The 15,925-nt window shown below is 41.7% G+C and overlaps 1 protein-coding gene across 1 annotated transcript in view; it reads left to right on the plus strand.

Annotated features, from left to right (window-relative positions):
- Slc5a12 (solute carrier family 5 member 12) overlaps nucleotides 1-15,925 on the plus strand; it is a 51,367-nt gene that overhangs the window by 21,906 nt on the left and 13,536 nt on the right. The window contains exons 7-10 of the mRNA XM_003464997.3: nucleotides 2,080-2,209; nucleotides 3,096-3,184; nucleotides 5,590-5,702; nucleotides 12,298-12,365. Coding sequence (XP_003465045.1) covers nucleotides 2,080-2,209; nucleotides 3,096-3,184; nucleotides 5,590-5,702; nucleotides 12,298-12,365 — 400 coding nt within the window. The remainder of the gene's footprint in view (nucleotides 1-2,079; nucleotides 2,210-3,095; nucleotides 3,185-5,589; nucleotides 5,703-12,297; nucleotides 12,366-15,925) is intronic.

Below are 15,925 nucleotides of genomic sequence, written 5' to 3' on the forward strand. Positions count from 1 at the left end.
GTGCAACCAAGATGGCAGAGGTGGAGGGTCTCTGGGAAAGCAGGCCATCCAGAGTCCAATTCCCAGCCAGATTGGACACGTCCACCCACAGTGGCTTTTCTTTCCTTTTCTTTTTCTCAGGTTATTTTCCTCGTAAGTCTTCTATCTAAAGTCGTCTGATTTACCTTTAATTCAATATTTTCGCATTCTTCCAGTCCCAGAATGGGATGGATTCTGGATTGATCTGTACCATATTCCCAGAATCTAGAACTGGGCCTGATAGACACAGATATCCAATCAGTATTTTTAATGAATTAATGAAGTAGCCCCCTTTACAAACATGAGAATTAGCTTTGCATAGAGTCAAAGTCTAGTTTCAATGAGAAAAATTTAAAAATGCAATTACCAATACTCTACCATCTCATTACTGTTTTCTCATATTCCATCATTGTCTGGTCAACTTATATCATGGGTTTTAAATAATGTATGAATGTCCTCTCTATGTCTATGTAGCCTCCATATATTCTACAAAGTGTAGCTCATTCTGTTCTCATATTAGTGCTGCAATAAGAAGTGTGGCAGGTGTGTTTCAGTCTGTTTCATAGATGGTACACTCAGAAGATTGGTCATGCAACCAAGGCCAAACAGTTGATAAGTATCCAAGTCCAAAGCTCTTTTCAAAACATAACTGCAGCAAGGGGTGCACTTAGATCATAAAGGTTTCAGTCCATTCATTCATTTAATCATTTCATCATTTCTTACATATCTTCTCTGTGTTTTATGCTATGCTCTGGGGATATAGCACTGTGCTGGTTTGTTGCAACAACAGATAGCAGACAATGAATATATCATAGCATTGCTCCTCATGATAAATGCTATAATGACAAAACCTCTTCTGTTGCATAAATCTGACAAGTGACTTTCCCATAAGGATGGTCAGGAAGGCTTGTCTAAGAGGTAACCAGTGTGAGGTGAACAGAGTTGCCCAAGATGATCAACACAGAGCATGATTATCGACATGATGGGTTATTGATCATTTCATGTATCAATTTAGTCCCAACCTCTACCAAATAAGAACAAAGAAAACTCCAGGCAAACATTGTGGAAATAATTCCAAGGAATTCAATGTCAAGATGATAAAGCTTTCTGAAAATGTGAAGTTAATATTTTTCTCAGTGGAATAGTTATCTGGCATGTTTCTTTTTTAAACAAGGACTTTGATTTAAGGTTCTTGCTAAGGTCAGGTCCACCTGTATAGTGGAGGCCACAAGTGGCGTTGAAACCAGTGGCTGCCCTTAATCTTAAGGTGGATGCATCTATGCTCTTCAAACAGATTCAAGAAAATGCCCAGAGTTACCCTGCCAGGCCCGGGACGCATTCCACAATGGCTATATTTATGCTTTTAGGCCTCTCTAAACTCTATCTCCTTTCAAATATTCCCTGGGGTAGGATTTTATCAAATATGAAATGGATAGAAAATAAGAATAATATGCTGTAAAGGCACCCAGCTGGATTTACCAATGTCTGTGTGTGGTAGAAAAAAAATGAATTGCTCCAAATCATATGGGTATGATAATCTTAAGTTTTTAGTACTTTCTGTGGCTTTTTAAAAAATGCAACTTTAACTTTCATCTGAATTAATTTCCAAAGTGAGTGCAGTATCTCCATGACTTGTCTATTTCTATATTATCTCATTATGTCTTTGGAAAAAAAGATGCTAAAATGTAATTTGTCTCTTTGACAGCTTCGTGAATTCAGTCAGGGTGGGGAAATCACTTCAAGTTATATAATAAGAGTGATGGGTATGTGAAATTTCATCCAAGAAAATAGACCTCATATCACACATACTGAGAGCCTGTAAAAGAAAGGGGAAAAACTCTCTCCATTTTAAAATAAAATCCATCTAGAACATTACTTAAATTGACTTTGGTAATTAGTCTAAAATGTAATATATTCCTCAAATCTGAAAGTATAAAATATAAGGATTCATGAAAGCTAAATAAAGGAACCCCAGAAACCTTGACCCTGAGGTTTAGTAATGACTCCACTGACTCTTCTGTGCCTCTGAGCCTGCCAATCAGCCCATGTGCTCTTTCCCAGGGCCTTGTACTTTAACTTGCTGGGCCTCTGGACCATCCTGTTGTGTGCCGTCTTCTCAGGATTAATCATGTATTCCTATTTCAAAGACTGCGACCCTTGGACTTCTGGCATGATCTCAGCACCCGACCAGGTATGCATTCCTTAGGTACAAGGGGGTTCTGGCCAAGACTGGATAACACTGAGCCCATCGTGTGTTCTAGCCTTACCTCTAGTCATGTAGCAAACCCCAAGGACTTGGCTTCTGTCCTCTGCTCTTGGGTGCTGTCACTCATACTGAGTTGTAACAGGGAGAGGTGTGCATGTGTGCAGGGTACTCCACAAGGGACTAGGGTGTTGGCCCGTAGAAAAGTTGCTGCCTAGCAAGTGTAAGGGACTAGGTTTGAGCTCTAGCAGTGCAAGGAGAAAAGCTGCTTTGCTTTGTCCCTGTGGACACTGTGTCCCTGTGTCCCTGCAGACCCTGACCTGAAGGCAGGTCAGGGTGGGAGAGAGTGCTGGGCAGGCTCAAGCCCACAATGATGGCTGTCAACACTGCTGCCCATCCCTTTCCTGCAAACCTCAAGGTTGCAATTCTGCTGTAATCTAATATAGAATGAACGCCCCTGGTGGCCATTCTTCCCTGTGTTCTTGTCTTCCCGGCACAGCTTAAGCCTCTTGTCAGCATCCTGCATTAAATGTAGTTTTTCTAACTCTGTTTGCAGAGTTATAAAAACCACAGGAGGAACTGGAGGAACAGGCGCTCCTCTGCTCCCCAGCCCTGGACACAGCTGTCCAGCTCTGTCACGTGGGCCTTGCATCCCACAGACCAGCCAGGATGCCACAGTTGCACTTAGATCCCTTAGGATCCATCTCAGGTAGTGTTGAAGGCTTTAGGCGGTAGGCTTGGAGCAAACAGATAAGAAATGGCATATGCTAAAACAGGAAAAATAAATCCCTACCTTCTCTTGCTAAAAATGCTACATCTCACATTTTAGATTCTGCCTAGAAAACCATTGATTCTCTCTGTCCTTCCTCGTTAGCTGATGCCGTATTTTGTCATGGAACTGTTCGACAAAATGCCAGGACTTCCAGGACTTTTTGTGGCCTGTGCCTTTAGCGGAACTCTGAGGTTAGTATACCGACAGCACGATGATGATGGTGATGATAACGAGGACACTGATGAGCCATGGTTGTAATGATCAGCTACCTCCTGAGCACTTGCTGTGTGTCGGCTTCTGTACCGAACCCTTTACTTATATTTGCATATTGGTCAACACGTAGCATAGGAGACTGAAACTTAAATATCATCACCAGTTCCACATGAGGAAGCTCAGATTTAACCAGGTAGAGAGCAAATCCAGAGTGAGGTAGGAAACAGCTGTAACAGGATGCAAGCCTAGCTCTTCCCTCAACTCTAGAACTTTTTGCTTATTTTTCAAAGCTCCCAGGTGCTGAGTTGGTCTCTTTTCCATCACTATATTTAAATACCTGAGGCAATTAACATATAGAGAACAACGGTTCATTTGGCCTCATAGTTTTGGAGCCTCCACTCCCCGAGGAAGCAGTGGTCATGGCAGGTGCATGTAGCAAAGCGAAACTGCTGACCTCATGACATGGAAAGCAGAGGGGAGGGGAAGGAAGCCAGGACATATGATCGCCTGGGCCTCTGCCTTCGGCGACCTAAGGTCTTTCCACTACCGCACACTACCTCCAGCTCTGTAAGGTGCAACCTTTCAGAGTGTCCTCCACCTCCCAGTAGTAACTCCTGGGATACTGAGCCTGTAACGTGCAGAACTGTGGGGTACGTTCAACATGCTTACCACAGCATCTCACCTCTGTTCCCCTAGCTGAGGTCCATCTTCGGAGGTAAAATGCATTGATTCTGCTGCCAAGGCCCCCAGCATCTTCCCTGTGCTGGCACTGAGCAGAAGTCCAGGTCTAAAGTCTCCTGAGACCCAAGGCAACCTCAGCTGTGAGCCTTGTCAAAACAAAAAAAGTACTGTCAAGACACTGACAGAAGGTATTTATTTCCATTTCAAAAGGGAGGAATAGGAAAGCAGAAAGTGACTGACTTGAGGCAAGACCAAGACCCAGCAGGGAAAACATTAAATCCAGAGTTTGAAGTCTGGCATCTGGGGTGCATTGAAATGGGTGAGGTCCCAAAGGCAGTGATGGTCCCACACCCATGGCCTTGCTAAATAAACCTTCTTTCCACCACTGACTTGAAATGTTACTTTGATTGCACCTTACATTTATCTATGCATTTGAGAAATGTTTGGGAATCACTTTTATATTCCTTTGATCTCTCCATCTATAGCTATGATGATCCTGAGAATTTAATGATCATGCTCTCAGAGGAGAGCTCATTTCTGAGAGGTTTGTATCTGTGCATTAGTGTGCATTTACAGAATTTTCCCTGACATCTAGGTTTTCTTTCCCTTAATTATTTTAGTTGGTTCTCTGAAGATTGATTTTATTCAAATAATATTTGTATTTTGATTTGTTCTCTTCTTTTTTAAAATACTTTGTATATTTATTATCTTATGTAAGTGTGCTTTAAAAAGAGTGGAAATTAATTAAAGTGATAGTAGAAAACCTTGTTTTATTATGCAATTGAAATAAGAGTTCTCGGGCTATGATTTTGCACCACTTGACTTTAACCAAATTGTGTATTTCACTATGTAAAACTTTCCTCATGCAGAGAAGGAAGTGAATAAGCCATCATGCTTTTCTGCAAAGAAAGCCACATCTTTCAGTGTGCTGAGAAGTTCCAGGTCCCATAAGCCCAAACTCTGTTTGGGAAACTAGAGAACATCAGAACTTTTATGAAGTTTTGCTTTTGCCTTTCTCTCTCACTAATTCCACCCCACCCTGGTGGTTGTAGAAGCCACAAACTCCCCTTCATCTTCGGAGTCTGTGTGTAATCTCCCCCCACACTTGGTGTCTGTCCCTGCTCTGCATGGATGTTCTCTGTGCCTATCTGCAGCTGTCGCTTCCTAAGCAGATGCTTCTCACTGCTGCTCTGGGGCTTTCAGTGCCTCGAGAGCATCTTGTTCTTTTCTCTCACAGCAGCTTCCCAGCTGTCATCAGGCGGGTATGTTGGGAAATACCTGTGTTCTAGAGACTAAGCGTCCCGTCTTACCAGGTTACCAGTGTGTGTATGCCCGTGCCTGGCTGTATGAAGAGAGTGATATGAATAAATAACTGCTGACTGGTGGGCTAGGGTGGGTCTCTAAGCACACAGATAGACCCCTCCTGCTACCCTCTGTGAACTCACCCCCATTGCTGAGATGAATTCATAGGAACCAGACCATGAAAGCCTAGCTTCTCCCACAGGGTTTGGGGGAGACCTGACAGAACATTAGCACAGGAGACCCTGTGAATGAGTGGATAGTCCCCATGGGGACCTGCGGTTTCAGCATGAGAACCTGTGTCTGCATCCCTTTGCAGAGTCTGACCTAGTCCTTAGAGGGGGCAGTCTGCTGGCTGAGCCTCACAGAGTTTCACCATGTTTTCGCTTGTCTCTCCCTGTAGCACTGTGGCTTCGGGCATCAATGCCTTAGCAACCGTGACCTTTGAGGATTTCGTCAAGAGCTGCTTTCCCCATCTCTCAGACAAGCTGAGCACTTGGACCAGTAAAGGCTTATGTAGGTACAGCTGGGGAGCCTTCCGTCTGGTATGAAGTGCACCTGGGGGGTCCCTCACAGTCCTGCGTGTGCTCTGCAGGGTGTAATTTCGAGCCTGCAAGTGTGCACTGAGACCGAGGAAGGGGCTCCTCGATACACTTCCCAAGGGCATAGGTACTCTCCCGCAGGCCACGGTGGCAGTGGTGGTGGTGGTGGTACCAGGAAGCGGCCCTCACCCTTCTCCCTGCTCTCATCATCTCTTCAGACACTGTCTGTGCTCTTGCAGGGCGCTGGACTCCTCACAGCTGCAGCTTTCTCTTGGGCTGTGTTGAGCATCATAGGGAAAACGCTGTCCCATTCGGCCCAACCCTCTGTCCAATGAGAGCCAAGTTCTTTGCTCAAGAATCTCTTAAAACCAAACTCACCATAATCTCACTTCCAAGAATAATTGCTCTTTTTGTGATAATTTTACATGATATGATTCTAATCACTGGATCATGCGTTTCATAGATGTATGATTGTATTCCTGGTTGCTTTGCCCTGGGAACCCATAGTGGACATTTTTCTGTGATAGTACATGTTCTTTGAAAATAATTGTATTCGATCCACTGACTGATTCACAAATGACCACGAATGATCCAATGGCTCATATCCTATGAAGGAGCCTCTTTTCTTAAATTTACTCTATGGCCACCTTTTAAAACTCTTTTTTTGATTGCACAGTCTGTGATTAAAAACTCATTTACATAAATCTTTGACTGTATCTGTATGATTTTCCCTCAGTGTGGACTTCTGAAAGAACCTCAGGCTAAACAACCTAGTTCAAGGGCACTTGCTAAGACTTAGTAAGAAAGATAATTCCAGCAGGGCAAACCACAGGCCATGTGTGGCAGTGGTGAGCAATGATTCATTTCTTTATGTGATTTACAGAAGTATTTTCATAAATTATCAAAATTAATAGGTAAAAAGCATCAAAATTGAACTTAATTTTTTGATTTTCCATGCATTTATATATTTTTCAGATGGTAAGTAACATTTGCATTTTAGTGAAAACCTGTTTATACTTTGTTTATTTGTTGGTGGGCTATCAGAAATTTTGTTGTGTGTAAAATTTTTTTATATATGAAGAAATAAAGGCCTTTATATATCTGCTGCAGAATGTGTCCCAGGTTAATTTTTTAAAAATATATTTTTGACATGATGAAGTTTTAATTTCATATTTTATCAAATATATGCATCATGTCTTTTACCATATCTACTTCATTCTGAAGTCTTAACCATCTGTCTTCTTTTATTTCATCTCAGGTTACAAATAGTTTTACATTTCATATTTGATATCTAATATATATAATTTGTTTATGCTTTAAGGTGAGGATTTTAGTGCTTTTTTTCTTAAACTGCCAATTTTCTTAGCATTACTTATTATCACTATTTTCTAATATTTTTGTTAGTAACAATACAGAATATAAAGTTCTCTTGGCTAAAAGATATGTTTCATGTTGTGTACTTATTTTCCTTAAATTATTTGTCAATTTCAGGACTAATATCACCTTTTTTATGTTATAGCTCCATATTGTTTTATTTACAATATCGGGTAGATCAATTTTTCACTTTTAGTTTAAAATTTAAAGTATTTATATTGGTATTTTCATTTATGCATAATTCTTTCAGCTCCTCAGGCCTAGTCATCTTTCTAAATTAACTTTAAAATAATATAACACCTCACATTAGACTTTAAAATAGATTGGTAAGGAGTGGACATATTTGTAAGCTTTCCACTCAGTCATATCACTGATTTTTCCCTTCACTCAGGTGTTTTCTCACTTACATTTGGATCATACATATGCTGTTTTGGTTACCTTTCTCTCCTTGCTGAGACAAAATACTTGATGCACAAAATTAAGGAAGGAAAGGTTTGTTTAGCTCACAGTTTGTGGAGGTTTCAGACTATACTCACCTGGCTCCACGGCAGAGTGGCAGGGCAGGAGTTCACGGAGTTGGAAAACAGCACAAGGAACAAGAGCAGAAGAGCATGGAGAGAAGGCTTTCTGTCCCTATATTTTATGTATGTCATACTTACTTGCGTGTAGCACTCACACCCATAATCTCAGCGTTGGACCATGGATCTTTCACAAACTCTAGGAGCCTGCCTCCATGACTGCATGAGGTTTTGGGGCCACATCCAGACTCAAACCATAATATGTTTTCCTCCTTCAATTCCTCTACCTCCTCCTAACAGCTGCTCCTCTCATCCTCTTCCCTACCCCTTCCTCTTCTACCTTTCTTGATACTATGATGAGACCTTTTCCCTGTAGTATCTTTTATTATCAATGTTGGGAAGGTTTTTGGTCATTTACTCAACTCCTATTGATTCATGCAATTTAAATTGGTTTGATAGGAAGCACAGTTATAAGCAATAAATGTTACTAGTTATATTATAATCAATCTTATTTGTTTGTTTAGAGCTGGGGTCCCATTATGCTGCCTACCCTGGTCTCGAACTAATAGTCCCATCTCAACCCCCTTGTAGCTAGAATTCCTCTTGTTTTTAATTGTTCTTCTAAAATAAGTTGCTTGCTTCATACCTCCTGTACTTTTTTCTCTCCCTCAGTGAGTAAAAATTCATGGTGGGTTTTTTTTTTGCATTATTTTGAAATGTCTGAGACCTAAATCTCTTAATAATAATTTTAATTCCACTATTGTGTTTTGTTCTTTGTAGCTTATGTAAAAAATTGACTATACATCCAAGTTTAAGAGATTTCCCCATGAACTACCATATATCCTACATTTACTTTCTCTACTGGCATCTCCCCAAACTTGCTTTCTATCTATGCATCCCAGTCTCTGTTTATCCACTCCCATCACCCCTTCGAAACATTTAAAAATAACTACAGAAATTAGCACATTTCCCCCTGATCATTTTAGCATGCATATTGTTAACAAAATTCAGTATTGACTTCAAATTACTTTTAGGGATATTAAAAAAAAAATCACCTACTATGAAATAAACAAATGTTAAGTGAGATTTGCTTGGTTTGCCAAATGCATGGACCTATGGAACCTAACTACTTTTCAAGATGTAATACCTCGATGTCACCATGGAAGCTTCTCCCGTGCCATTTATGTTAATTCTCTGCTACTATTGCTCTCTGGAAGCAATAGTAATGTAGATTTTTCCCCCCACAGTAGACTAATTTCATCTTTATTCAAACTTCATACAAGCAAAACCATACAGTACTGATTCTTTCTTTGTAAAAGAGGACTCATTTCAAGCACAATGTTTTTGAGATTTATATTATATGTGTTATTTTGTGTGTCCATAGTTCTTTCTTTATCATTGATGAATATGCATATATGGGTATCCTACATATGTGGATATCAGAGAACAGAAGGTTCTGTTCTTTTTTATATTTATATCTAGCCAATTCTCAGTATCCACAAGGGATTTATTCCAAGGTACCCTGTGGATACTAAAATTTCAGGATATCCAAGTTCCTTGTATCAAATGGAGTAGTATGGGCATACAACCTATGTACATCCTCCAATGTGCTTTCAAGTATCTCCAGGTAATTTACAATACAAAATATAATGTTACTATGGCTTGCATCCAGATGTCCCTCCAAAGTGTCATAAGGTCATAGGCAGGGCTTTTCGAGAGGTGGCTGGATCTAGAGTGTGTGACACTGGAATTGATTCATGGTGCAATGCTAGGATCAAGGGCACTAGGATTAAGGGAGTGAAAGCTACTCACCTTAAGTAGCTTGATAAGATATAAGGGATAGGAAGAGCTGTGGTCAGCCTTTGTGGCTTTACTATCTTCTGTCCACCATAAATTGTTTCTCCTCCACCAAGCCTGTGTGCTGTGCCTACTTAGCTTAGAGGCAGCCACCTATGGAATGAAACCTCTACAAACCATAAGCTAAATAAATCCTTCCTCCTTTGACTTTGCATGTAGGATATTTTGTCTCAGCAATGAGAAAAGTAACTTAGCTATTATGTCGGTGCTGTGTCAACATTGTACTCTATTCTTTAGGGAACAATGGTAGAAGTCTGTACTTCTTTGTTAGAGATGCATTTTAAAAACTATTTTTAGTTCACAGTGGATTGAATTTGTGAATTTGGAACTATGTGTAGGGAAAGCCAGCTGTGTTTCTTGGGAGGGATCTACACTGTTTCAGTTTTAAGTCATTACATTGTACAAGTCTTTTGGTGAACATGTATTCATTGATTTTTGCTTACAAGTTAGAAATAACATTTCTAGGACTATCACGGCTTTTAATTTCCTTTTTAGTGATTCCTTATCACACCTGAATGCATCATCATATAAACTTATTGTTGTTATACAGGTTTTAACTTTTTTTTATCTCATGTGTTTTCCCTTGATTTATGCTTCATTGATCCTTCACTGATTCTTCTTTCATACTGAAATTGCCAATTTTAAGTGCTGTTTTTGTGGTGATTCTCTAGTTGAATTATTTCCAGAAATTAAACTCTTTACTGAGTATTTGAGCTTTTAGATTAGTATTTTCATTCCCTTTTTGCCCTCATTTTCTCATGGACTATAGTTGGAAAAGGATCACTGGATGGCAAATACACAATTGCTGACTTTACTAATTAGTTGCTTCTTGCTTTTCTCTACTCACGGTCTGAGTTCTCACTAATAACAGAAGGGTAGCTTTTCTTCTTCCCATCTTTATATCTGTTTGTGGGGTGATACTCTGTGAGTCTCAATGGAACCCTCATTTTGTCACTTTTCGTATCACTGGGACACAATATCTGCCACCCACAATTTAAAAGAGGAAGCTTATTTTGGCTCACAGTTTGTAGAGGTTTCAGTCCAAAGTGAGGGGCTCCAAGGAGAGGCCGCATGGCAAAGGGGCGTGATGAAGGATGGCTGCTCAAGTGGGGGAACAGGGAGGTAGAGAGAGGTCAAGGGAAGAGGCAGGGAGGGAGACAAACCCTTCAGGCCTTGCTTCCACGATCTGCTTCCTCCAACCAGACTCCAACTCCACATCACAAGTCAGCTATTGACCCCCATGATCCATCGCCTTCCAATGGCCCTGAGTGTGAGTCTCTCAGGAAACATTGATAACCCCAAAACTTCCAGTTTTCCCTAAAGCCCCCCCCCTTTTCAGACCACTGAAATCAATTCTTTACCAGTACAAAATCGCAACGACCCAAATTGAAGGGGTCCACCCTCCAGTTTCATATGAACAGTTTCCTGTTGGCCTAGCAAGACAACAGTCAGTAAGAGAAAGAAAAAACTTCTTTTGTTCTTTGCTCCAGGTATCAGGAGTGCCCCTTTGGCATGAAACAATGAAGAGCCAGGGCAAATGCTGGTTTCTTCCCTCTGACTGTCCCCTTAGAGACAATGGGAACCATGTCAGAATTTTTACAGGTGTTTGTTGGTCATGCTTGGTGTATAGTACTCCTGTGAGTTCCTTTTGTTTCTCTTTTGTTTATTGAGAAGTTAAAAAATGTGGTTTCAAAAGTTGTTATTCTGAATTCAAGAGTGAGTTTGTCATAATGAATGATCAATTAACATATGGTAAATTGAGAATAAAGCAATACAGTAATGACAGACACTTAGCACATAGTACTAGAGACCCTTCTGGATAGAGCACTTTGGGTAGATTGTTGGGTGAGCTGATTTATGGTGCATAGTCCCTCATTAGACTGGGAGGTCCTCAGGGCAGGAACTGAATTCTAATCTTACAGTGCTAATGCCTGGTTATCACCCAACCTTTGGTCAGAATTCAATACAAATGACCCCATCACCACATTGGTACCTGAGCTGGGTGTTTAGCTGGCACACAGTTCAGAGAGAATGCATGAAGCAGGCTTTTGTCTGTTTCTGTCACTGTGTCTGTCCCTGTCTCCACATGTCTATCTGCCACTCCTTTTCTTAGTTTATGGGTTAATGTAGGAACTCTGGATGTACGTAGGTGTGCTTATGAGCTGATTTTGAACAAAGGTGTGTAGAAATCGATGATAGTCTTAAAAGATCATTTAAAAGCAGACATCATCTTTAAAAATGACTAAAAATGCACACTGCCCCATTATGAGGGCTCTTAAGTGTACTGAATGTCGCACCTGAAGCTCCCCTGTGGCGGTGGACAGAGCAGTCATTATGTGATGTGACCGCATCATTATGATGATGTGGACAAAACCGGAAAAGCTTTCCAGGATTGTGCACCTAAGGGGAGAATGAGGACTGGGTCATGCGGTAATTTAAAGGTGAAAACCTGTCTGAATTCCAAGGCAGTTGGTAGCTTTCTTTCCCTTGGAGGCAGTGAAAAGCTGACCCAGAATAAATTCCTATTCACTTAGCCTGGATTTGGTGGTCCCTTTCTGTATTTTCCTGTTACTTCCATGAGACAGATTTCTTCTGAAGTCTTAGAAAGTCCCGTTCATTCTACCTGACCTGGGAGAGCCTGTGCCTGGCGGAGAGATCCCCTCTGTGTCACTCCTGTGGTCTGTGGTGGCTGCAGGGTGAGCATGGTCCTCCTTGCTGTACCTGGCATGAGACGCAGTTCTTCTGCCTGGGGCTCAGGAGTGGCCTCCAAGCCATGGATCCCCGGGGGAAGTTTCAGGTCCCGCTTTCTCTCTTTTCCAGGTCTCCTGTTTGGCGTTCTGTGCACATCCATGGCTGTGGCAGCTTCCTTCATGGGGAGCGTCGTGCAGGTAATGCAGGGGTGACGGGTAGTAATTTCACGCTTGATTTTCCCTTCTCCTTTCTTGTGTATGGCCTGTGCCCAAGGCCCCCTGCTTGCAATGATGACTAATAAGGCAAACATGTTAAATGCCAACAAAATGACTTTTAGGAACCTTTAAAAATATCCATGAAATAAAGACAAATTACATTCCATTAAAGTTAGAAATGCTAAATCCTAGAAAAACTTCAAAATATAAGAACAATAATCATCACTTACTTGCATGCAATCTTAGGATGTTAATTTAGTTAGCCTTCATCTGTTCTATAAGAGATGACAACTGACGTGTCAATATTCTCGATGAAGAAACTGAAGATTATTCCATAGTCACACAACTGATGAGGAGCGGAACTAGGCTACAACCCCTCCGCTGCTGTCATCCAAGCTGGACTGCTTCTCATACATCCCATGTGTTGGTTTCATAAAATATTAGGAGTAGAAGGAGCCCAGGGATGGTCCTTTAAGCACCTTTGCATTGCACAAGATCACAGGAGAGGACCACAATGTCCTGCTCAGGTTCTCACAGTGGCTCAGAGCCTCCGGACCTCTCCCTCTCTTCCCCATGAATTGTACAAGTCACAAATCCTCAGACAAGCAAATCTTCAGACTCTACCTCAAACCCTCCGTCAATCTCTTCTGTGTCTTTGTAAAATCTGAGCACTTTTGAGGTATTTTTGGCGTGGAATAGGCTTCCAACAAATATAACTTAGCAATTTAAAGAAGAGAATCTATAAGTTCCTTAATTACTAGGCACACAAAGAAATGCTGTTACTTATAGAATGTTAGTAATTATAGAATTACTGTTGCCAGTCTTAGTAAGCACGGAATTTATGTTCTTTAGCTTCCAGGGTCCATTCCTACCTAAGGACCGCTTGCTATATCATCTCCCTATTAAAGTTCAGGAACAGGGCCCAGAGAGGTGAGAGATGCGATGATCTGCTTGTCCGCAGCAAATGACTTTTGGTACTAGAAATCTGGAGTCCTCTGTAATAAGCTAGGAGCCTTCATTGTTATCACAGGTGCTTCGTAATCTCTTTAACAATGTTTGAGGCACCCTCTGGGCTCCTCAGCCTCACAGAGGAAGTAGCAAGCTGGTGTATTTGTCTCTAGTGCCCTAAGAAGCATTTTTAAAGGTTTATTTTCCCAGGATGTGGGACCCTATTTCCGTATTTTCTCGGGTACTCTGCACCTCCTTGCTTTCTTTTTCATAGCAGTGAGCACTTCTAAAGGAGTGCCAGCCTCCCACCATGCAGATCACCCGAATCACTAAATTGTTACACTTCAGAGATACTTGCACTCTCAGAAATGATGGTGTGAGGAGCTCAGGAACAGCAAGGGTGGGTGGGAAACCTCGGTTACAGTCAGGTCGGGGAGCAGAAGGCCCTCACCTCCTCGTGCTAATTGAGCAGAGGATCCTTTTCTTGGTGGCTAAAATGTGCACCATGTAGCTCATGCAGAGCAGAAGATGCTTGTGTGCGAGGAATAAGAGTCTGGTGTTTGTCTCTGAGAGTCCCCTCATGTCTCTGAGCTCACCTGACTTTGGTGGGTGCAGAAAGACACTTGGGATTTGCTTCTCTAATTTTCCAAAAGGCTTGACCATATTGAATTTGACAAATCAATGCATTCTGAATTTCTGTACAGAAAGCAAATCCCAGTCCCATTGACATAGGTGGCAGGGAAAACCAGGTTTTATCTCACATCCTTCCAAACCACCTATACTTATAGCATTGTCTGTGGGGTTTGGGGTTCATTTTGTGTTTTCTCTGCAATGCTAAGCTCTTGCTTTACTGTGAGAATTTAAAGAGAGCCTCTATTGTGAAAAACGCTAAGGGAGCCATTTTCCGTGGCGAAGGACTGAAAGAAACACAGCACACTGCAGCCTTTCTCACAGGTCCCACAGCACACGATAGCCCGGTGACAGCGCTGGGGACCCACAGTGAGCACATCTGTCTCACCACAGTGGTGTGGCCCAGAGTCTTCCCAGGGTGAACCAGGGATCCGCAGAGCATCCATATGCAATCACCCTTCCCAAGGTGCTTCTGTCCCGAGCATTGCCAACTGGCTCCTTTCAGGACTGTGGTGACTTTGAGACACACTGTTATCTCAACCTTAGAAAGCACCTTTTAGACCTCAACACATTCCAAAGAGCACAGGGCTCAGAAATCAGAGCTCCAGAGCAGGGGGTGTAGGGAAACAGCACAGAACAGGACTGGCCCATGTTCTGGGATCCTCAGCGTGAGGATCAGCCTTGGGGGTCAGACAGCATTTCTTGCCTTTTCTTGGATTCTACATTGAGTATTCATCAAAAACAACCGAAGCAAACCTTGAGCATGTATTACACTGCCCCCTTGTATACAAGAAATGAGAGGCACAGAGAGCAATGCTAACTATCTTGCTGAAGCCCCAGAACAGCCTGAACTCCCGAACGCATCATTTTGCCCTCTGAGTTAGGGGAATTTTAATTCTTCCTCCAATTAAGCATGCATATGAAAAGAAAAAGGTAAAAAAGTCAAATTTTTTTCTTCTACACTACAGACATATATATATATATATATATATATATGTTATAATTGAATATGTACATATGTATACATGTATTTAAATTCTGAAACTCTTGTATTTTTTTCCCTGTGAATATGTATGGGCTTTTTATTCGCTGTTGTTTAATGACTTTATGAGTCTATCTTTTTTTCCATAAGGAGAGATAAATGTGTTTACTATTTATTGACTTGCCCATATAATTGCTGATAAATTCCAACTTGATGAACCACAGACATTGTGAGTTAACGTTACCATCAGACAGCAGAGGGAATGCCAAACAGGTTAAGATCGAAGCCGAGGAAAGGCAGGCGCTAATTCCCCTTGAGTTCAGCCTGTCAAAGGCAGAGCTGAGGCACTGAGTTCTCTAACATTTAACTGGAAAGGGTTAGAGACAAAAACTTTCATGTCAGCTAAAGGGGACGCCGGCCCTGTCCATTGTGGGAAGAAGAAAGACAATTCTGAGGTGGCGTGAATCTGAGTTGCTAATTGAAAGCTCACTGGATCCTGGTGATGTGTTGAAGTTATGCGTAGAATGTGAATCTTGTGACCTTGAAGGTGGGCTCTTTCAGAGCCCTTGTCTCTTCTAAACAAAGGACAGGATATTACAGTGACTTGTCTCTTGAATTTTTAAGTTGTTTTCTTCAGAGAACATGAGGGTCTTAGAGCCATAAAAATCTGAATTTAAATCTTAGCGCTGCCACTTTCCGAGTGGAAATAGACTTTCTATGTCTCCTTCAGCCCCAATTTTCTCATCTACGAAGTTCTGTGACCTTCTCAATCAGGACTGTGAGGGTTAAAGGAGGTCACCTGTCCAGGACGCCTTGGTTGAAGTGGGGGACTCCTGTCAAACAGGAGACTTCCATGAGATCTGCAGGGTATCCTTTCCTCAGGCTCTGCCTGAAAGCCTGTAGATGCTTTGCTGGCTTTTGATGTTCCAAGCAAGAACTCTACCACTGAGCTGTATCCGCAGCAAAAATCCCCTTTTGCTAA

This window comes from Cavia porcellus, unplaced genomic scaffold (genome assembly GCF_034190915.1).
Source record: "Cavia porcellus strain 051 isolate PalLab524CR breed Dunkin Hartley unplaced genomic scaffold, mCavPor4.1 scaffold_9, whole genome shotgun sequence".
NCBI classification, from domain to species: Eukaryota; Metazoa; Chordata; class Mammalia; order Rodentia; family Caviidae; genus Cavia; species Cavia porcellus.